The sequence below is a fragment of the Zootermopsis nevadensis genome, unplaced genomic scaffold, assembly GCF_977971745.1.
Source record: "Zootermopsis nevadensis isolate Lab colony 2312 unplaced genomic scaffold, Znev_1.0 Znev_ptg000002l, whole genome shotgun sequence".
Taxonomy (NCBI): Eukaryota; Metazoa; Arthropoda; class Insecta; order Blattodea; family Termopsidae; genus Zootermopsis; species Zootermopsis nevadensis.
In genome coordinates, this window is record NW_028259134.1 from 12,649,944 (window position 1) to 12,672,689 (window position 22,746).

Below are 22,746 nucleotides of genomic sequence, written 5' to 3' on the forward strand. Positions count from 1 at the left end.
CGTAAATGATACCACATCAAACAATTCACGAATCACTTTCAAGAAATTTGGTACTGTTTCGACATGAAAACGACTCTAGTCACATATTTTAAGAAATTTCTGAACTGTGATTTTCCAGCAATGCTCAAATTGTCATCCCTGATGGCAGCTGTCTGTTCATGAATGCATCTGCCATGCTGTGTACGTATGGTCGGAGTACTACATGATTAACAAATTCATTAAAAGGTCAACATCAGAGTTGGATGTTCGGAAAATGTTGGGTTATTATATGGGTCATTTTCCTTTAGGCGACTCACTTTTTCAAGTCCTTAAAACTTTTATGAAGTTTCATAAACTTAATCTCCAGCCACATCTGCAACTGAGCAGTCATTAATATACGACTAGTAAAACAACAGAGACAGGATTTCAGAAATCCTGTTCTTTACTTTACTCATAAAGATTTTAATACAAGTTTATTGTGAGCATCATATGTGTAATAATAACAATTCAACAATTGTTAAGTTTTACAAAGGCAGCTGTATTATGGGTTGTAGCGCCGTGCAGTCACGTAGTTATCGTCCTGATGATAGAGGGAGAAAGGACCCCCGAAACGTTAGTAAAATTCTATCAGACTACACGGCGCAAAATTAATTCAATTAGCAAATTTTAGTAGACTGCAATACCAAATTTAATAACAATCTGTTAGACTCTGACCCATGAAAACGTACAGACTGGGACGGCCTTTAGGTGATGCGAGAAAACTTTGAACTTTCTAATGTCTCATTCTACAGTAAACCAATTTATCCACAGCGCCAGTGAACACGATATTAATTTTCGTGGTAAAATAGCCTTGAGCATGCCGCTAACCATCCGCTGCTACAATAAAGTTACCACGTGCTCATAATCTCGGCCAACATGGTTGTATCCATTAATGCTAGCTAATTACAAAGAAACTCATGTATAATGGAAGCAGACGTAAATACTGGGGGACCTCACATTATTTCATACGTTGTCCACAGCTCTCGACGTCTCCACTATATAGTTTGAAGCGCGATCCATATCGACAAAACGTTTAAACTAACCTAAATTATTCGGATACATATATGAAACTTGCTGTTATGTATAATATTACTGTTTATCCCTTATTTTAGGCTTTGTACCTCAACTTTTGCTTTATTTTGGCTCTTTGAGCATTGTCTATAGCTGTATAAACATCTTCCACTTGAGGTAATTGATTTTAAATTAGCGATTCTTATTGGCTATCGTATCATCACTAGTACACAACGCTGGGAAGTCTTGGATGATAAGTGCTTTAAAGTAAAGCTACGATTTGCTATACAACTCTTTCTTTGTTTCTTTTTTATAGTCCTACAATCTCGAATTACATACAATGCTTTAATAACGCCAATTTAAAATGGCATCCACCTTTCGATAAAGCACATGCCCTTAGGTTATGTGAAACCAACTCCCACAAAAATAAGAAGAGTACTATTGATAGGCTTTGAAAAGCAAACACAAACATAACTCGTAATGATACGCGGCAAAAACAGCGCCATATCTAGAAACAAATCATTGGAATTAGTGTCTGCGCATCCGTTATACAGGGGGAGGAGACTCAACACAGATATTATGCCTTGAATTCTTCAGACATTCCCGAAATATTCAAATAATGATCCAATTGTTTCTCAGAGACGGTAACGCGAGGTTTGTATGATGCAGTTTGAATTCTCCTAGATCCAATGTTGATTCTAACTGTATTCAATACATTAATACTCACAGACGTGTTAGCGATCAGTCCACATGCGTGTCAAACGATACCAGACTGTCAAGGCGATTCAGTAATTAATGCTGTACACACAACACAAGGAAAGAACGGGGGAAGACTGGTAATATCAATGACAGATAAATGGGTATATCAAAGCATATGTTCCCCAGCACCCTTTGACCCATTCACTGAATCAATGTAATGCCCTGGTAGTCAGGAAAGCGACAACTTCATTATTGACTATTCTGAGGTAACAAGCAGTAGAGGTTTAATCACCCTTAAAGTAAGCATTAGTACGTTAAATATTTCTGTCATCAGGGCGAGAATCGCCCTGATGACAGAGGCAGTATGACCTCTGAAACGTCGGTAAACATCGACCAGACTACACAGCGCAACAACCCAGAAGACAGAAATCTTCATATTCACCGCTGTGAAAACCTCAAATCTTACATTAGTACGTTAGCTTGTTTACTGCATTTTTTAAATGCGTGCAACGACGTCCTGTATACATATGAATGTAGTAGACGCACTGGAAATATAACAATAGACTGTCTAAACTTGTCCTACATGTTGAAATGCCTCCATTTTGATTGGTGGTTGTCGACTTTTAGTTCACTGTTCGTACTGGTCTTGGTACATACCGCGACAGAACACGGTATTTCCCGGTTGCCGTCATACCTTCCATAATTTAGAAGCGGCCATGAACACTCCTCTTCATATCCTTTACCATTCAGGATCAAAACATTCGTTCACACCAAATTATCCATAGGAATAGGAAAATTATGTTAGAAACAAGCATAAACGAGATTCTTCGTGGTCTTTTTCAAGCACTCCTAGCATAATAGCCCATTTCTGTCACTCTCGACCGTACATGTGCATCGTTTGTACGTAATTAGCAGTAGTTGGGGGGGGGGGGGGGTTACGAAATATTATCTTAAAACTGACACTTGCAGTAGTCAACTTAAAGATTGTATCACTAGAATACAGCAAGTACTAGATTTGTTGATAAAATTAGATAAGTGGTAATAAAATGCCACATGGTTAGTGATGGAGAAGATAATTCTGTTATGTAGGCAACCATCGTGTCCGAACTTCTTTCGCTCTCCTCGCGTGAGCTTAAGTCTAAATGACTGCGTGTTCAAAGTGCTGCATAATTTCCCTCAACAGACCATGCATCAAACAGTGATTAAATCAACGCACCAAACCTGTTTCTGACACTACTATAGATATTTATTTCCACGATTACTGGCAATTAATCCCACCTTTGACCACGTAAAATATTAATAACAAAAATAAAAGCTTTTAATTGCGTTAATTTTTATCATTAGCACAAATTTAATATTAGACAAATTTTCTACAGAATTTTATTGTTGTTAAAGAATAAAATTGCAGGAATGCTTTACACTTGTCACACTGTCAGGCTGGCGAGGCAGGATGGACATTCTTAGGGGAAGCAAAAGAGAACACACAATTTTCTCACTTGAATGTAAGTAAGAGTGTCCAAATAATACAATAATGAAAAAAGTGGGTTAGTTCGTCTACTTTGTTTGACGTTAAATCGTGATGCCAAAACGTGTACGTTTTATTAACATCGCATAAGGTAAGGCGTGAATGATATGGCATTAGAATCCTTAACTGCTTACAATAACAGAAATTGAAAGATTGAAAAATAAGGTAATCACGACTCATTTGTAAGTAAATATGACTACTGGAACATGTAACGGAAACACGTGTTGTTTCAACCGTGTTAATTTCAAAGTCAACTTTTCATTGTACGTATCCCCAATCGTGGGCAGAATGAAATTAATCTCAGCGACTCTATAGTAACCTACTTCACGGTACCACACGCAGCTTCAGGTTTTCTTCAAAAGGAATACATTATAGAGGTCATGTGTATGTAACTGAACTTCCCTTGCAACTTCTGACAGGCCGAGAAAGACTCGGAAAGTGAATTGCTATGGTCTCGAAGGGTTTTTCTGTTCGAATCCTGGGACAAACTTTATTGAAGCTCAGCGACCAACTTCATCAAATCAGAATCGTCCTGTTTCCATACGAATGCCACATTATTATCCTCACTCTGCCTAGCCTCAATAACATTAACCCATTATTACTTTATACCCAAAACAAGGCGAGTGATAATGTGGTTAGAAACGGAATTGTTTGTCCAAAAGAACTCGATCTCGTTATTCTGTTTATTAGTCAGACTTCAGCGCCCTCATAGGTTGAATAACTACTGGCCTTCGTTAGAATATATTTTACGACACTTTCCAAAAGCATACCTTAAGCGGAGAAGACGACCAATGGCGAATTCGTAAACGTTTGGAAGGAAATCGACGAGGTCTGTTTCATGGCATATCCAAGCATTTGCCTAGATAGACCGGGGGAAAACAACAAAACCCTCGGGGAAAATAGATGGTAATCGTACACAGATTAGACCTGGCTACCTCCCGTATACAAGTGCACAGTGTTGCAGCTACACTAACGCTATTGATTCTCAACATTGTTGAGGATAATTTACTATTTATTTCCACTTTATAAAATACACTGTTGTTACGTTTGTTACTATAAACAGGAAGGAAACAAAGCATAAACTTTAGAATGTAGATAGCGAACCATGTGGGCTAATGTCTTTAAAACATTAAGAAGTTCTGACTACCAAAGGAAAGATAATTAGGGTAGAAAGCAGAAAGACCCGTAATTAATTCGGCCCATTGTCGGAACCGAGGCCTTCAACAAGGAAGAATCTTGCATCTAGATAACAAGGTTCCCTGCTTGCATGTCGCTCTCGTCAGAAATAAGAAATCCAACATTACAGGTCAAAGGTAACAAATTTAAATCACTTTAGCCACCTCCATAAAGTGAGTGTGCTTGCTACTGAGAGGTGGAATGGTTTAAAATAAAGCATATAATAAAACAAGTAGTCCCAGGAAATCTATACGATCATAGGCCTACTGCCATTACAAGACATTACTGCAGAATGCACATGGCATGGAGCCAGTGACAGTACCAACCCCTCCACATGAGACTAAACAATGGAATGACACGTAACAATAAGATGACGTGTAGAGGGCTCCCCACTGTCAGACAGACTGGCTGAGCTCTGTGTCCGGTATAAATAATGACAAACGCTTGTTAAGATATGTAAGCATCCAATTGTTCAACTAATCTATTTCATGATCCATTTTAACCTTTTAACCTATATGTGAAAAATACATGGTGGATTTTGCTGTCGTCGTTTATCCAAAGTATTAGTTTTGTACAAAGACAAGGAAGGAGGTAGATCTACTATATAGTTCGATACAGGGGTGTCCAGCCACAGGCTCTAATCTGACCAGAGGGGTAGAGATAGAATTGAGAGAGAGACACCTCTTCTTCGTCTCTGGGAACTCACCTGGAAATTTTAAGTTCTGAAATTTCAACTTGAAATTGCGAACTTATTTATTTAGACTGTCATAACTACCTTACTAACTAACTAACTTGCTTGCTTATTTAGGCATTCAAAAGTTGGTAGGTACTTAGTAGGTCAAGAAATGCTTGTTTTATGGAAACCAAAAATTCATTACTTCTGAAGGAGCAACCAGAAAAACGTCGGTAATATTAAGCAATTTTAAGGACGCAAAACATTTTGGGAATGGAAGCTACTGAGATGGCACGATAATTCATATGACTTTTACATCAGTAAACATCGGAAACTCGAGGCGTGGAATGGAAGTACGGACAAGAGATCCACAAGCCGAACAAAAAATCAGGTCACTTCTCAGCTTATTTGTACGTGGCTTCAATGCGCATAATATCCACAGCTTGGCAGACAAAGATTTATTCTTAAAATCAATTACGTACAGCTTAAGAACCTCAACATCAAATACACAAAAACGGCTATTTACAATGTAACAGTTTTCAAATCCGTTTTCAAATATCCGGTTGGGCCGATCTTGGTTCATACAAAATTAAGAGAATAAACGAAGTTTAAAATTAAGAGATGACGTAAACTGGACTTAAGGGAACAATCAGCCGCCCGCGTGCTACAGAAAGATGACGTAAATATAATTAAAAGAGACCATTAGACGCAAGTTCGGTAACAGGAACTGTGTTTAATGTAGAAGCGTTACCAGAAAATCTTTCGTCAGGTGTAACCTTCTGGAATATATAATTCAGTGCAACAGCGTGCCAGGTCTCTAACTGATTAGTTTAAAAAATCAAATACCATCACGTTATCTACCACAGGCAATCGAAGCAACAAATATAGAGATAAGAAGTTCAGAAACCCATGGTATAGGCTTAACTTAATCTAATGAAAGATTGATATAGCTCATATAAAATTTATAAACTATGTTTCCTCTAATTACAACTTAGCCGGCTTCTTCTTTTTAGTGACTTCAAACATACGACGCTTCAAAACAATAATTAAACATATGATTGCATTTTAATGCAATGCGAGAGGGTAAAAATACACAGGATGTACCATTGCTGATTTATAGACAAGAATAATCTATTTCCAAAAGAGATTTGAAGTGTTAGGTAATAAGGCCCGCTGTTGTTTGTGATACTTGCAATGTGCTCACGTTTGATCGCCCGCAAAGGCTTGGCACGTACTTTCTGAAGTTCTCTGTAATGTAGCGAAATGCTGAGGAAAGGGTGGTGTAGCTCTTAGCTGGGCGGGAGAAGACCTTATGATGGGCAAGTCACGGGAATGATCCAGTTCAGCATCTCATCCGATCCGCTCGGTTCACAGGTCGTGCCGGAAGTAGAAGACCCGGAGATTGATTCAAAGAAAACGGCTGCTGGCCTCACAGCGTCCGACTGGCCGAAAGGAACTGCGATTCAAGTTATTAAAAGATTTATAGCTCTTCCTATTGGCATCTATCAACTGTTACTCTTTGGAACTTTAAGATGCACTTCGATCAGTAGTTTCTGACATTTTGTGCTGCTTTATTTGCTATGACTGTTGATAGATTTCTTTCTTCGTAATGAACTGAGAAGTCTCTTCCAAAATTTTCGTAGTCGGTACTTTGCAATAAATAAAAATAATTTTATACTGCCAAGAAATTACATGATATAGGTTTGTGAATACGTTGAATCAATATCGATGTCGAATATCGCATCATATTTTTAAGAAACGATGCTGGAAATTAGTTGCTGAGTTAGAATGTGTAAAAGTTCGTTAATTTTCTATGCACGTGTGCAAATTTCTTCCGCTCCTTGCACTTTGCAACAAAACATTAACGGAAACTTTTCATACGAAGCCTTCACTAATACTAATGTTGGATATTAGAATTTGCACTGTTAGAGAGAAAATATTATCCCTTCGAGATGGCATATGATGGTGATACAATGTATTGAGGTTTATGAAGATGTCCAATTGGTTCAGAAGCTATTCAGATAGTGCAAAATATTTGCGTACACTAGGTTGATTTAATAATCATTTACTTTCTCTGGCAACAAAGAAAGCTGGCTGACTTTTAGAGGTTATTTATCTATTTTCATGCTGATTTTTATTCGAAGAAACCTCCATCTGTTAGTGGCTTACATGTTTATGGTAACCCACAATTACTATTACTTGAAGGTCATGAACAGCTTTAACTGCTGATAAACGGTGCGACGAAATGACCGATCTTCTGCAGCACCAACGCATACCACAAGAACCAATATTTTTAAACGATATATATCGTGCACAGCATAGAAACGTTGAAGGTTATAGGGTGTAGATCCTGCAGTTTTGAAAGAGACAGCCGTTTACTCACCTACCCCACCCAAACCCTCTTGATCAGTGCCATTTCGACACTGGAATGAGGCTGTGGTTCCGCTTTATGAAATATTCAAAGCTACGAGCCACTGCAGTGTTACCGGGAACTGACAAGGCAGTTGGACGGTTAGTGGATATGAATTGTGAATTAAAGTGAACGTCGGTGCATAATTTGACGTGGTTGTGAACGGGGAGAGGACCAAACCCTGAGAAGTTCTTTCCAAATGAGGGAATGAACGGTTTCCTGTGCACCTTACAGCTTCCTCTACAGACTTGTGGTCACCTCCTGCTTGAATGATTACATAAACTGATTCTTTCCTTCTACAGTTGAACAAACGCATGCAAAATCTTCGGTTCAAGACCAAAACGGACTGTTCAAACACTCACTAACATCTACGTTGGAAAATGACCATTCCAAATCGTACATTCCCGCGTGATTTATGTTTACCATTTTCTTAGTAGAACTTATACGTGAAGAGTTTCTCTTAATTAACAAAAACGTACACAGTGACTTCAAATTACAGAACGTACAACACCGCCTCGTTTTAAAATTGCCGTAAACACAGTTCAACGAAATACGTTTTCTACAAATGGAAGACAACATATTATGGATCAACGCGGTACTAAGACATTACGCGGTGGAATGTAAATAAATTAAAATCATAACCCAAGATGTCACCGAACATGGCGGAATAATACCCGTTATCTAAATGATCTTTACACTATTTCAAAACAAAAATACACGAGAATAATGATAATAATAATAATTAAGAGGACTGTAATCGTAGATCTCCAGTTGACTCTGTGCACAAGTAATTATTTGAAGATAGGAAATTACGTCCGGCAGTTGTAGTACGTGCATATTACACACAGAACGCATAATGGAATGGAGCTCACCACGTTATTCTGATAGCCATGGGAATCTGTGATAAAAAGGTCGGAGCTTATGAATTCTCACATGGCCAGTTCAAAGTGTTCTAACCATACGTCCATGTCGCGGGGCTGAAGAGCCCACCATTCTTATCGCGATAATCCTGGTTATAATTCTGGCCCAAAACCGGTTATTCCAAAGATATTCGTGTTTTTCTGCACCTTTTACCAAATCCCGATAAAATGCATTGATAAAAGTCACAACCCATTTATATTAAGTCTTTTCCAATTCATGGTTTATATAATTATCCTGTGTTTCGATATTATTATTACCTTTGAAGTTGAGAAAACGTCACTAAATAACCCAGAAAACAATAGAACCTCCAAATTTGGGGCAAAAATATTTAAGTAGAACGACTAGCGATGATAAAAATCAAATTTCAATTACACGGAATTTAAACACCACACAGCATTAAGCAGGCGCTTTGATGATCATGCCTATTGTTATCGGCGTTTACAGACATAAAACTGACTAAAAACAGACTTTATCACTCACAATCACATTTTAATTTAAAGAACAAGGTATAAAACTGTTAAATAACTTATTCCCTGGACTGAAAGGACTTCATACAAAATAACATTATAAATAATAATTTGGCAATGATATTATTAACTTTCGATTGTTGTTTTCAAAATGACAAACATGAAACCCAAATCCGACGTCATCACAGGCATATGCAGTAGTACGCACAGTGCGTACATGCAGACACACTAATACCTTCATTTAATCAAGTTTCCAACTTCTCTTACTAATTTATTCTTGCGATTACAATAAACCTACTTCCCCTGTGCTGCTAATGAGAAACAGCCGATAGGACGGACGGTGATATTTATGGATCTCAATGTCACGAACGCTTTCATCAGTTCTTGCGACTGTTTCGCTGCGAAATGAACACTTTCTGTAGGAACTTTTGAACCACCCTGCTCAAACCGTGAATATGACTGTGGATGTAGAACTACAAAATCACATTATTTTCTTGCCATTTAATTGCGGCCCTTATGTTGAAAAACACAACAATTAATTACCTAGGAGGTTTGTGGTTGGTTTATTATACCAATTATATTGTGGTATCCTGTATTTGATATAGAGGATATTCCGTGCCAACAAACTCCATGGGCAGATTCCTCCTTGAAACGCTAATAGTACGCTCAGTTAGTCATGAAATTACCCGCCTTTTATGTAGCCCGATGGTTCATCACCATGTTCACAGGAGCCCACCACTGGTCCTTATCCTGAACCAGAAGAATCCAATTCACATCCTCCAACTCTGTTTCCCGAAGACCCACTTTCAAGACTGAAGATGGCTATCTTCTGGTCTGTTGCGTCGTGTTCTAACAGAAATTTACCGACCTTTCACAGGTGCTTAACGTATCAATCATCAGGATTACAAATTAAACGGCGCAGAAACCAAGGAGATGTCCATCTTCACAATCTCTTCAAATATTGTCCAAACATATACGCCTAGGTCGTCCGAATAATCTGTTCCCTTCAGAATTTCCAACCAAAATTTCGTATGCATTTCTCGTCTCCGCCATTCGCGCTATACGCACCGCCCATATCATGCTCCTTAAGTTTTGCACTATTATACTGGCACATTCTATAGCTAGTCTTCATTTCTTATGTTAATGAAGACGGTTGGGATCATCCGCGGAGCTTTGGGTCCACTAGGCTAGCTCGCTCTCTAGACTACGCGGCTGGACTTCAGCTCCGGCGTTAACGGCTTAGCGGAATGCCAGAGCGACGGACGGTCAGCTGAATCGCGCGTAATAATTATCGAACGAATGATAAAAGTTAAGAGACAGCCAAGCTGGCAAATACAATGACTACGAATAGATCGTCGAAGTTCGATTCCAGTGAGAAGCAGAATTTCTCCCTTTACCAACATATGCAGGCATGCTCCAGGATACCAACAGACAAAGTTCCATAACTGTCCGGGCTATAAATGCGGATCCCACCACATGCCTTCAAGACGTGGTCCTTATTTTATCGTTACCAAAGGAACATCCCCGTGGACTGTTGGACTACTTTGTTAATTCCTCACCTAGACCAAATCATTTTCAGCACAGATTCTACAATTAACAAATAGTTTATGGACCACTGAAATACGCAAATTTGTTTCGTCTATTCGACATGCAAGTCACCTACTCTTCCTAAACGTATTAGCACAGGTGTGCTCTTTTGGAGCGCATTACAAATACTCGTTCACTTTCCACATGTTTGCATCACATCTGTTTGTAGATTTCTGTACTTCATATTTCTGGAATGTCACATTAGCCTAAAGCCAATAATACTCTCCTCTTAACAAATTTCAGAACAACGAAGTTAAAATTAGAAGTAAAATGTCAACGATTCTTACAATTAAATTTAAGAACGTTGTCTTTAGTTGTGTATACTTTAAGGAAACACATCTCAGAGAACTGAATGCACGTTAAAGGTTCTGTGACTGAGACAGTAATATTACATTTATGGCTGGATGATAACATTAAAATTAGGAATTAAAAAATTGGCGAAAGTAATTTATCTGGCAGTAACATTATCAGAATGTAAGCGATTATAAAAGACAGGTATAATTACATCGCAAGACAAAATTTGTTTTCGAAGCTGTCAGAAGCATTCTGTTGGTCCTTCGTCGTGATATGAAACATAAATTATGTAGGAAAACATAAGTCTGTACTATATGTTGCAAGGCAATAGAGGAAATGGGAAAAATTTGAAGATGGAGTGAAGCAGAAAAGTATTATGTAGTCTGGTACAAGTTCACCTTGCTGCTTCCATCAACAAGACGACGCCCTGATAATTGAGGCAGCAAGGACCTCTGAAAAGTTTGTAAAATTCTACCAGACTACACGGCGCTACAACCCAGAAGACAGCCATCTTATGTTTCTGAAGGAACTCGAAGACCGGAATTATTAGGTCTATATACGATTCGAATGCCTGTGTTTACTTTACTATTTCACAGACTTCTGTTCCTACAAATCTTGTTCTGTTGCTGTCATCTTCGGATAATGAACATTTATGCCTGTAATATTTTACTTCTAACATAATAGCCAATGTCCGCCACGCTTGACTGCACGAGTACGCAGTTCGTGCGATACGGAAAAAAATTGAAATAATCTCTGACGGTGGCGACTCCGGTAGCATGCAATGTAATGCAATTCCATTCATTCCTTAACTCACAACGAATATAATATACTTACGAATTTCTCTCTATTCCATCTGAATATGTCCGTCAACCACAAAAAGTCAAAATCTGAAAAGTCTTAAATAAATAACATTTGCTAGACGTTTAATCATTGTCAATTACCGATTAGAAACAAAAATTCCGGTGCGCCATTAAATTTCATAATTCATACTTCCACTGATAGCACTATAAATCCCGATTTATCTAATCGTACACACTTTGAGGTGTTCACAGCGGTGAATATGAAGATTTCCGTCTTCTGGGTTGTTGCGCTGTGTAGTCTGGTCGATGTTTACCAACGTTTTAGAAGTCATACTGCCTCCGTCATCAGGACGACGGAGACAATATGACCTCTGAAACGTTGGTAAACATCGACCAGACTGCACAGCGCAACAACCCAGAAGACAGGAATCTTCTTATCACTGATTTGGTCCATGTTAATAAAATCTGGCTTAGAATACAAATTATAAAGCTTTTAATTATGCGTTTTGTCCATCTCCCTGTTACTTCCTCTGTCATAAGCCCAATATTCTCGTCAGCAGCTTGTTTCCAGTCCTCAGTCTACGCTAATTTCCCAAGCGAGAGACCAAATTTCAAATCCACCCACGGCAACATGCAAAGTTACAATTATTTTCAGATAAAATTTTAGGTTATTGTACCGGAGATGGAAAATACAAGCTACGTTCAATAAGTGACTGCGCATATATTGCACGGGCTCATAGAACCACGGTGAAAGGCCAACGGGTGTAGACAATCAAAAACTGAATTAAACAAATGCAAATTAATATGTTAACTCATGTTTCAGCAACTTAAAACCACATAGAAATCAAACCTGTGCATTTAAACAATACATTGAGTAGCCCATGATTTGAAAGTACGAAAAACAGCTTGTTTCTAAAACCTCTCGCACAAGTAAAAAAGGATGCCATATCTCTCCATTCACGACACTCCCAAGAAAGAAAGAAAGAAATTCTAAGAGACGAATTTATCAAAACGGTCCTTATTCATCGATAAGGCTACGTCTTCTTGCTAGGAGAACAAAAGAACTGGTTTACAGTGAAGGGTGACAGATGAAGTGGCGTCAGCGTCACCAGGGGGACAGTATCCGTCACATCGTGGGGGGTAGACGTCAGGCTGAATCTGCTGCCCGTCTCTATCTTTTTGTCCTATTCCCTGCCTTACAAATTGTCATTCACGGGTAGAAAATAAAAATTCGTGTTTTCCCCACAACGGTCTATTGCACTAGACTGCATACAGTCTGTTTGATTATGCACGTGAACATAACATGCAAAAACGCCTAAATTTAGGCATACAGACTGACACCGCAGAAATGACTATATCGTACCTGTTCACAACAACGTGAGTTTATTGTACTGAGGCAAGTCATGAACAAGTAATTTAGGTCGTACGTGCATTGCAATTACTTTGATTAAAGATATTACAAAATGTGAAAATACAACTGTTACACTCGCATTAATATTTCGATAATGATTTATTAAGTTCAGTTCTCTTGTATGAAAGACTGCGTCCGCATAACGCCGAGATTTTGCGGCCCAGAAAATGGTATGTGGCTGCATATATTTCATAATTTAACTATCAAAGGAAATTCCCCTACTTTTGCGAAATGTTAAAAATGCGTGCGAGGAAGACAAAGTTTCACGCACTGTAAACGTCAACAAAAAAACACTCCCAGTAACAATCGGATCGGAGGCTGAATGGCAAACCGCCGACTCCTAACGTACTTTCTAATACGAAGAGATTAGAGCAGAAATTTCTAACAACCTCATTCCACAGAGATAAAGGAAGAAAGAAACCTCTAAATATGATTTGAGGTCCTCACGGCGACAATTATGAAGATTGCTGTCTGCTGGGTTCTTCTGGACTTTAATCTGGTAGATGTTTGCGTATGTTACAGAGGTGCTAGATGCCCCCATCATCAGAGTGTGGTTACAAGGTGAACAATTCAAAGGACAGCCATCTTCAAGGCACTTCTAGTTGTGCGAAAGAGAAATGTGGATTTTTAAACGTAAAACAAAATGTTCCGGGTCGTTTGCCACCTCAGTACTGCCAGTAGTAGAAGTCGGATGAAAGCAAAGGCCTGTAGATATGGACCTCTGAAACGTCGATGAACGTCTACTAGACTATACGGGGCAACAACCCAGAACACAGCCATCTTTATTCAGTGTATACACTTCTATATAATGGAATCATACGGATGCAAACATTTTTCAATTTGAGAAAGATTTCCGTTTAACACAAGAACCTTATAAAAATAATGCTCAGCATTTGCCCGATGAATTTATGATCCAGATCTGAAGTACAAATTGCTTCCTATGTACACTAACGCGCCTATACCGTTACTGAGAATTACTCATTTTCAGCTTCTTCTTTCCTTCGTGTTTTTTTTTGAGTAGCCTACTTTACACATATTCTTTTTTACAATACAACTTAATTCTTTCACATCTGTGAAAGTAATATTCCTTTCACAAACTTCTAGGAAGAAATTTACGTGAGTAGAAAGCAATATTCAAGCAGGCCACACGACGCCACAAATTTTTCGGCGAGAAGACATTTAACTTTATTAAAGGCAATATGACATTGGTCTTCGCACTACAGTCATGGAGCAAACATTTTCGAAAAGAATTAAAGTTTACGTTTAATCCAAACTTTAATGGGCAGCATTTATCGTATTTTAAGGGACAAACATTTCGCTGTTACAGACCCGGAGTCAGTAGTTACAGACAGGTTATTACTGGTAATCTGTTTCTTCGGCGTTAGGAATCGAACTGCCTATAAAGACATCGATGGTAGTCTACCTGGTGCTGCAGGAAGTCTAATTGCAGAATTGGCAAGCTGCGGGTTTGGACATGCAGCTCTCTCTGGACACACTCCAAGGTGGTGAGCTCCACAAAGCCATGCTGACGGAGCGCCTCACAGGTGCGCTGTACTTGTTCGATGCACGGAGAGAAGGACACGAACCGCCCACCTGTACAACACACAAGTCTCAGCAGTCACAGGAAGGCGAACAAACTGCCAGCAATGAAATGAACACTTCACCTCTACATACAAGTACAACGTGACATTGCATCTGATGATTTTTGGAAGGTTCCAGTTCGAATTCGGCCACCTTGACTAGGGTTCCTGTCACATTAGGCAAAATCTTGCCTGCCGTAATATACTCCTAATGTAACTGTCAGCGTACGTACGCTTGACTGTTCCAGTACGCCGTTCGTGCGATGCGTAATGAATTGAAATTAAGTTTTGATAATGGTGACTCTGGTAACAAGACATACAGACGACTCTACGGTGGCGCCTGTGGCGGGGTCTGCGTTTGACAGAAGCCTGGAATCGGGCTGTCGGTGCGTTCAGCGGAATTCAGGCTTCAAACGTCGTGAATATGTTTCCACGTTTAGAGTAATTTACTTTATAAAGAAATTTTATACTTTAAATGCGATTTGCAAAAATAATGCTGCAATAAATTGTTTTACTGTTCGACACAAAAAAATTCATTCCCGTCAGCTTTGACAGGTCTTTCTTTGCTGGTATAAGATTTTGAAGTGCATGATAGCAATCACTTCCGAACTTAGCCTACCTTTAATTCACTCGTTAATAAAGTTTTTATTTGCTAATGTCCTCAAATATTTTAAATTTCCCACATTAATAGGACTAATTAGAGTCAAAAGTGTATAACAAATCTAAAACTTCTTGACGATGGTGAAGAGTCAATTGAATAAAAATTTTCTTGGATATTATCCGTCGTCTAGTAAATATAAAACGTAAAAACGACGTTTCGGAGATGGGACTCTATCTCCGTCTTCAGGTTCCTACACAGTTGGGCCCACTAGATAGAGCTAATCCCTATCTCCGGACGACCCATCTCCGAAACGTCGTTTTTACGTTTTATATTTACTAGACGATGGATAATATCCAAGAAAATTTTTATTCAATTCAAAAGTGTATAAGCTGCTCGAAAACCAAATTTTTGGTTCGTAGTACACACACACACACACACAGACCTGTATAATTTAATTTACTACAAACCTACATATACATACGAGCGTCAGAAAATCGACTGGGGCGCAAATCTAATTCTGCAGGCTATAATGTGTGATTTAACATAACAAGAATAAAGATTAGAACGCCATCTCTCAAATAATTATTAATATTATATTCATGTATTTAAGATGAGGTACGAGCAAGCAGTTAAAATAATGGGCAGCTATTTAACACTTTTGGAACTACAGAATTTTATTGAGAGAAAATATTATGTCAGAGCATTACACTTTTCTGGATTTTCCTAGTTTACTCAGCATCATATTTTATCCACGGGAACAGCCCATGGAGGAGCTCCTTGGCTGGGACAACTGGCGATGGCTAAGGTGGTCTGAGCAGTGATGCATAACATCTTGTATTGACTGAAATTCTAAATATGAGACCTTGGCCTTATGGTAAAAGTTTAACAAAGTTTCAGACGTACTTCCTGCCTTCATCATCCCCCTGATGATGAAGGCAGCAGTTACCACAGAAACACTCGTAAACGTCTACCAGACTACAAGGTGCTACAACCCAGAAGGCGGACATCTTCAATTCAACAAACAAAATTAGCCTCTTTCTTACATAATTTTCTGGCAAAGCACCACTTGATACAAATACCTCGTTAATGAAAATTGTTACCGCTTAGTTCTTTTAAGAGTTGTACAAAATGTATCTGCGTACTAAACATACTGAGGACGGGCGCTTTGATCTCTTACTCTGGCAACATCAGTCCATTGCTGTAATATATCGATGACTTGAAACGAGGAACGTTTGTAAATCACCCTGCTTCAGACAAACCAATCAAGTTCCCATGAGTTCTCTCCAACCACAATACCGGGGATCCGAAGAAGCAGGAACCGGGTGTATAATAATACAATTCTTCTTTCTAAAGAACTAAAGTGCACCGTTGTGTTACACAGTCCTGTTCCTGTTTCTAATTATATTAAAACGAATCCCGGAGAACTAGGTTACGAAAGTCTGCACTGGACTGAACTAGCTCCGGAATGACTTAATATAAGGCTTCTGTGAACATGGTGATGTAGGTTCGACATCCATATATGCAGTAAATACAATACCAGCTGGCCAACCATAAGCTTTTTAATAAAAATTCTTTGTTGGGAAATTTAGGTTCTTAGGATGGTGTTATTCTTCTGGGTTCTGACGCCTTGAAGACTCGTAGGTAATTACTGTCTTCAGATCTTCAGCCCTCAAGATGGAGATGATATATTTCTCCAAATAGAATATGGTTGTCTTCTGGGCTGTTGCGCCTTGTAGTCTGATAGAAGTTTACCGACGGCACAACAACCCAGAAGACAACCATCTTCAAACTCACCGCCGCGAAAACTTCAAATCCTACTTTCTCCAAACAGCTGGTATCTACCTAAGAACATCATCAGTGTAGAGTTAGTTACGCTGAAGAACTTCAGTTATCATTTGACGACATTCTCCCCTCAAAATACAGGCACACTTTTAATGTGTACATCTAAATATTTTATACACCCGGTCGGAACGTTCCTGTCACCTTTCACCCGAACAGGTACAGGCCTTACAAACCAGGCAAAATCTTTAGACTAGAAAGCGAAGGAGGGGGAACTGACCAGCAGTGCGGGAGGTGAAGGGTAAGAACAATGAAAGATGGTTACAAAATAATATTTAGACCGTTTCAGGGCGTAACCTGATAGTAGAATTACAGTTCAACTTTTTTAAGCGGTTATATGTTGGAAATAGACGACGGTTTAGTGATGAACTACAGTTTTAGTTGGTGTGGGAAAAGATTGGAGATAACTGGAATTTGAAGGTACAGTGCAGTTTCGATGTGTTCGATTGACCGCGGCTACAGAGGATAAGCGGTTTAAGATCTTGACCCGGATTTATTTCTCAAGATGCATGATCAGTTTGCAGACTACATTTATTAGTGGTTCACAGCATAAAACCACTTGGTCTTCCGCGCATATGAAATCGCGTTTAATGCATCATTACATTACAAAAATAAAAGTCTGAGATCTTCACAAAGCATCGAGATGCACACCGAAATTTATGAACAGCTGAAACCAACCAATTACACGAACGGACGACACGTTCTAACATTCGGACCCAACGAAGACAGTGACAGCGGAATTGATGTTAACCGCGGTTCCTATTAAATAATGAAAGCTTCATCAATATTTTACAACCACAGTAGTTGTATCTGCAGTTTCTTTGTCACCCTATGTGTTGTTTTAAGTTATCACGGCGGTGAAGTTGTCGATGTTATGGGTTATGACATCGTGTGGACTCATAGGTAGATGCAAGTCCGCATGGCTTTACAACCCAGAAGAACACCACCAACTTCTTACCATTCCTTTCCAACGTAAGACCTCTTAAGAGGATTCTCAAGAACCCGAGACAGAACCAGCCAGAATTGAAATCAGCTTCGTGCTATTATTTTCATACGCTACGTAGGAGCGAGAAATTAATCCAGAAACCATTCTGAGTGGTGATATTTAATGACGAACACCCGGTTTCTTTCGTGTTCACAAAATCTCACCAGTGAACTCAACAATGACCCAGTTAAATCCGGTCGAAAACTTCACACGCTGTTTCTTCAAGATCTATTTCAATACCAAATCCCCACCTATGCTCAATTGTCCATCTCATCCTGCTTTATTTAATCGTCCTAACAACCAGCATGTATGTAAAATGCGTAGCCGAATACTTAAAAGTTTTCGAAACAATGGATCGTACAGTTTGTAATTGACTGCTACGGAAATGCAGTTAACATGAAGCTGTGCGTGATTTGACAGGTAAACGGAGGAAAAGGAGCGGCTGAAGTAGGCTACAGATTTACTGTGCACGCGTGTTTTAACTTATTTAATCGCAAACATTCTTGAAATACCATCCGGTCTCTCTCCATATCCTCTTCCGTATGTCTTTATCTGCGTTCACAATAGGCACGCACCAACTGCCACTTTGCGGACACAAGGCTGCAGGGGGAAACCACTGAAGAAAGCAATGAGGTCCCACATTTGGCTCTAAAAGATCTGTGAACGCCATTACAAATGTACAGCAGTGACTGGCGCATACTCATTCCACATGTTTCCCACTCGGAGAGTATTGTCTGTCTGAGCGGAGAATTGACTCGACTCTCAAACAGATGTACTCACGGCGCAGTAGTTTTATAAGTTTTTAATGTTTCTTGTGTTTTTAGTATTTCATAGCTTATACATAATTTGGTATATTCATTGGGTCACCGGTAACACACCCATAGTATCAAATATCATGCATATTGCTTCAACAGTGGAACAGTTTTGGTAGGGACCAACATTTTTAGGGCAGCATTCAGCATGGCGTTACGATTTCAAGGTCAATTCAGTTCTCCGCTCAGACAGACAATACACGTCTCACCCGTCCCACCCTTCCTGATTACCGACGTAGCAAAATAAAAGGCCGGAAACTAGGTACACAATTTAAATACTAACTTCATGGCACAGAGTCCTTGGGAAAATAAAAAATATGCTCTGATAATCAAAAAATTTCCCGCCTTTTATGGAACCAAATTTCATTACTGTATTCAAAAGCACCTGCTACCGGTCCCTATCAGATGAATCCAATTCATGCCCCCCCCCCAACTGTATTTCACAAATACATTTTAATATTATCCCATCATCTACGCCCATGTCTTACGACTCTTCCCTTCAGGCTCTCCAACCAAGATCTTGTACACACTTATTACCCTCGCGCGCTACATGCACCGCCCGTCTCACCCTACTCGATTTTATCATATGCGATCGGAAACAATGAAATCATTTTATAATTTTAAAACCACAATCACATATCACCGCATTGTCCTGTCCAAAAGCCACCGACCTGCACGATGGCCTTCACAAAGCGGTGCATCTACACTACCATTGGTAGGCCTGTAATAGGCCTACTCCACGCCAGAGGCAGCAGCTAGACTATTCAATAAATCATAATAAATGTTATTTTATTCATGAATTGGGGTGTGATATTTCCATTCCAGTGTCATTCCCTATGGTATTCCTACGCATGCGCAACCCTCCCCGCACCTTTGAAACAGCAGATGCGCACTGACCCACAACTGTAGACGGGACTCGGGTCACTGCGCATGAGTAGACAGCATCAAAAGTCGCTAACAGAAAGATGGGGCTAAGTCGCTCCAAGAAGAAGCATATTATATAATACATTACCCTGGACCTTCACAAGCACGCGAAGCAGAATGCGTTCTCTTAACGCCCAATTACAGTTCGAAATGTGATATATTTATTGTTACAAAAGCAGGACATAATATGATAATTTTCGGTATTTTGTTTGTTTAATCTAATTAATAAAAAGTAAAAAAAAACAGTTAAAGATTAGAAAAGAACCACTGCTCAGTCACCAGCAATATAATTTATATCGTCTCTTTCAACCGTCTATAAAACCTTCTGCTTCTCCCGGCATCTAAAAAGGCCCTTAAGAACGCCGAATACAATATTGGCGACTTCTGAATTCAACGACGAAAACATCCAAGTTCGGCGACTCAATCGGACACATATCTTAATCCGCGTGACTGTGCCAAATAGTGTCGATGTTTGCCTTCTGTGTTGTAACGCAGTGTGGGTCTGCAGGTAGATAACCAATATTTTGGAGGAAAATACCACCTCCATTTCAGGTCTGGGGACCAATATAGACAACTTCAACCCCGAGAGAACCTGAAATCTCGTACGACGCAAATCGATATTCGCTTTTCGCCTTTAGTGGGTTTTTAAAAGGACTTCCTTTACAGCCCTACTGCTATTTCAAATATATATTACTTTCATACAATGAGCCGGGATAGCTCAGTCAGTATAGTGACTAGCTACCGGCTGGACGACCGGGGTTCGATCCCTGACGGAGGCAGAGGATTTTTCCTCTAGCCTCTGCGTCCAGACCGGCTCTGGGGCCCACCCAGCCTCCTATCCAATGGGTATCGGGATCCTTTCCCGGGGGGTAAAGCCGGCCGGGGCGTGATGCTGACCACTCACCCCATCTAGTGCCGAGGTCAAGGAAGAGAGGAGCTATACCTCCACTCACCCAAAACGCCTACATGGCGTATAGTGGGACAAACCTTACTTTACTTTATTTTACTAACTACGTGCAGTAGCCTATTTAAAAACGTCTTGTTATGAAAGAGACGCATAGTGTCGTATTTTAATGACAACGTTTCAAATACAGATAACAGAGCAATACTGATATGTATCTTAAGCAAAGTATAAAATTTTCAAATTAAAGCCTTATCTTTTTAAAACGGCAAATGTTTTATGGAGAAAAAATAAATTATTTTACACAGGTAACACTAATTTCATTTTATATGTCGTTAATATTTCACATTAAGCGATTTTATACATTCTAAAACCAACTTAAATAATGTAATGAAAATCTTACCACACTGATCTTACTAGCAGGGGTAATCTGCCTCAAAGTAAGCAAAGGTACAAAGAATCTGAACCCACGTATGGACTCATTCGACGCATCGACGAGCATTAGCAGTCAGTCAAATTATCTTAAAATTATTCCTAATTATTTATGCAGGGTTATTGCAGTGCGAATGTAACAATTTTGTCAATTTCCATGTTTTCTGTTTTGATACTATTTTAATTGCACATTAATACCAGCCTGATGTTAACTTACGTCCTAAAACATGGCCGCGTCCTGAGATAGAAGCAAATTATTTAATAATCTCAAGTGATGCATAACTATAAAATTGAAGTGATTACTAATGAGAGGGATTAAAGTTTTCTATTATGCGCGGCTAATTGGCTGCTAGCCATTTACTGTCATTAACAGTTAGTCTCTAACAGAAATGACAAAACCGTCACTTTAAAACTTATATAAAGGAGCTATTCATTATACATATTTAAACGCCTTATGCTATAACTGTGTAGGATTTCAGGTTCTCACGGTAGTGAGGATGAAGTTGGTTGTCTTCTGGGTTGTAGCATCGTGTAATTTGAAACGTCTACCAGACCATATGGCGCTACAACCCAGAAGGAAGCCATCACAAAATGTAGCTGTGTTTCTCTCAAATTTGGCCTCATATTCAACGGACATAACAAGGGCTACGTTAAAGAAGAAAAGTAAAACATGATAAAGAACTAGGTTTGTGGGTTAAAAACGTCGTTAAATAAACCACAGATAAACATGAATCTCGTCTACCTTCTTCTCAAGGAAGATCTATGAAAACATGTTCGTTGGTAATAGAGGGAACTTCGAATTATGAACCAGCTTACAACGTGTCTTGAATCAAATCGCCTTGCCTATCGTCCTGACAGGTTGTCGGCGATGTCCCCAGCAGCCACGATTGTCCAACAATAGAACAGGCTACAACAGTTCCCTTGTCAGTCCTGTACGATACAAAAACAATACTCAGAAAAACAATCCCCAAAACCAACATCGACATCCTCACGGTCGCAAAAACCTCAATTTTCACGTGCTAGGACGTCACCTAGCTATCACAAATCCTCAGTATTAAATTACGACAAATACTGTTCGTCTTGGCTGGAGCACTTTTCACTTTCTGAGGTCTTCCCCCAGCGTCTTCTTTCTCTCAGTTGGCACGTCATCATTTTGTACGTGGATCCTACCTGTAGAGTTCATTCTTTCGACATGTTCTTTCTTATTTCTTATAGAACCTGTTATTAGTGAAGTTGCAGTCCTTGAATTATATCTTCATATATTTTTTAACTGAATTGGGTGTAACCTGCTGTCCGTCCCATGAAACGCATTTCAGATAATATTAATCTTCTTCTTCTTCTTCATGCAGCCATGCTTTGCTCCTATATTATGAGTCTCATAAATGTTTTATAAATTAGGATTTTCTTAAGAAAATATCAGCCAAAAGATAAATAGGGAAACAATGGAAATTCCGGGTCAAATATGATGACCGTCGTCTCTGAAAACTAATATGTTATAATGCATAACTCGAAAAGAGGGAATCATCAAATTATAAATTAACCATTTACCATAGACTATGTTTGTTTGTTTTTTGTAGAATTCTTAGAATAAACTGACTATTTTCACAACCCTTTGAAGCCTAAGATAATCAAAATAACATTTAAGAATTAAGTTCGTATATTAAAGGACGAACAGCATTT

At 39.1% G+C, this 22,746-nt stretch overlaps 1 protein-coding gene and 1 long non-coding RNA gene across 5 annotated transcripts in view; one reads left to right on the plus strand and one right to left on the minus strand.

The window, feature by feature from the left end:
- Nucleotides 1-22,746, minus strand: part of Trmt61 (tRNA methyltransferase 61) — a 108,122-nt gene that overhangs the window by 19,655 nt on the left and 65,721 nt on the right. Inside the window, exon 3 of the mRNA XM_022068987.2 lies at nucleotides 14,416-14,585. Coding sequence (XP_021924679.1) covers nucleotides 14,416-14,585 — 170 coding nt within the window. The remainder of the gene's footprint in view (nucleotides 1-14,415; nucleotides 14,586-22,746) is intronic.
- Nucleotides 1-22,746, plus strand: part of LOC110832192 (uncharacterized) — a 96,515-nt gene that overhangs the window by 17,640 nt on the left and 56,129 nt on the right. The window lies entirely within an intron of this gene.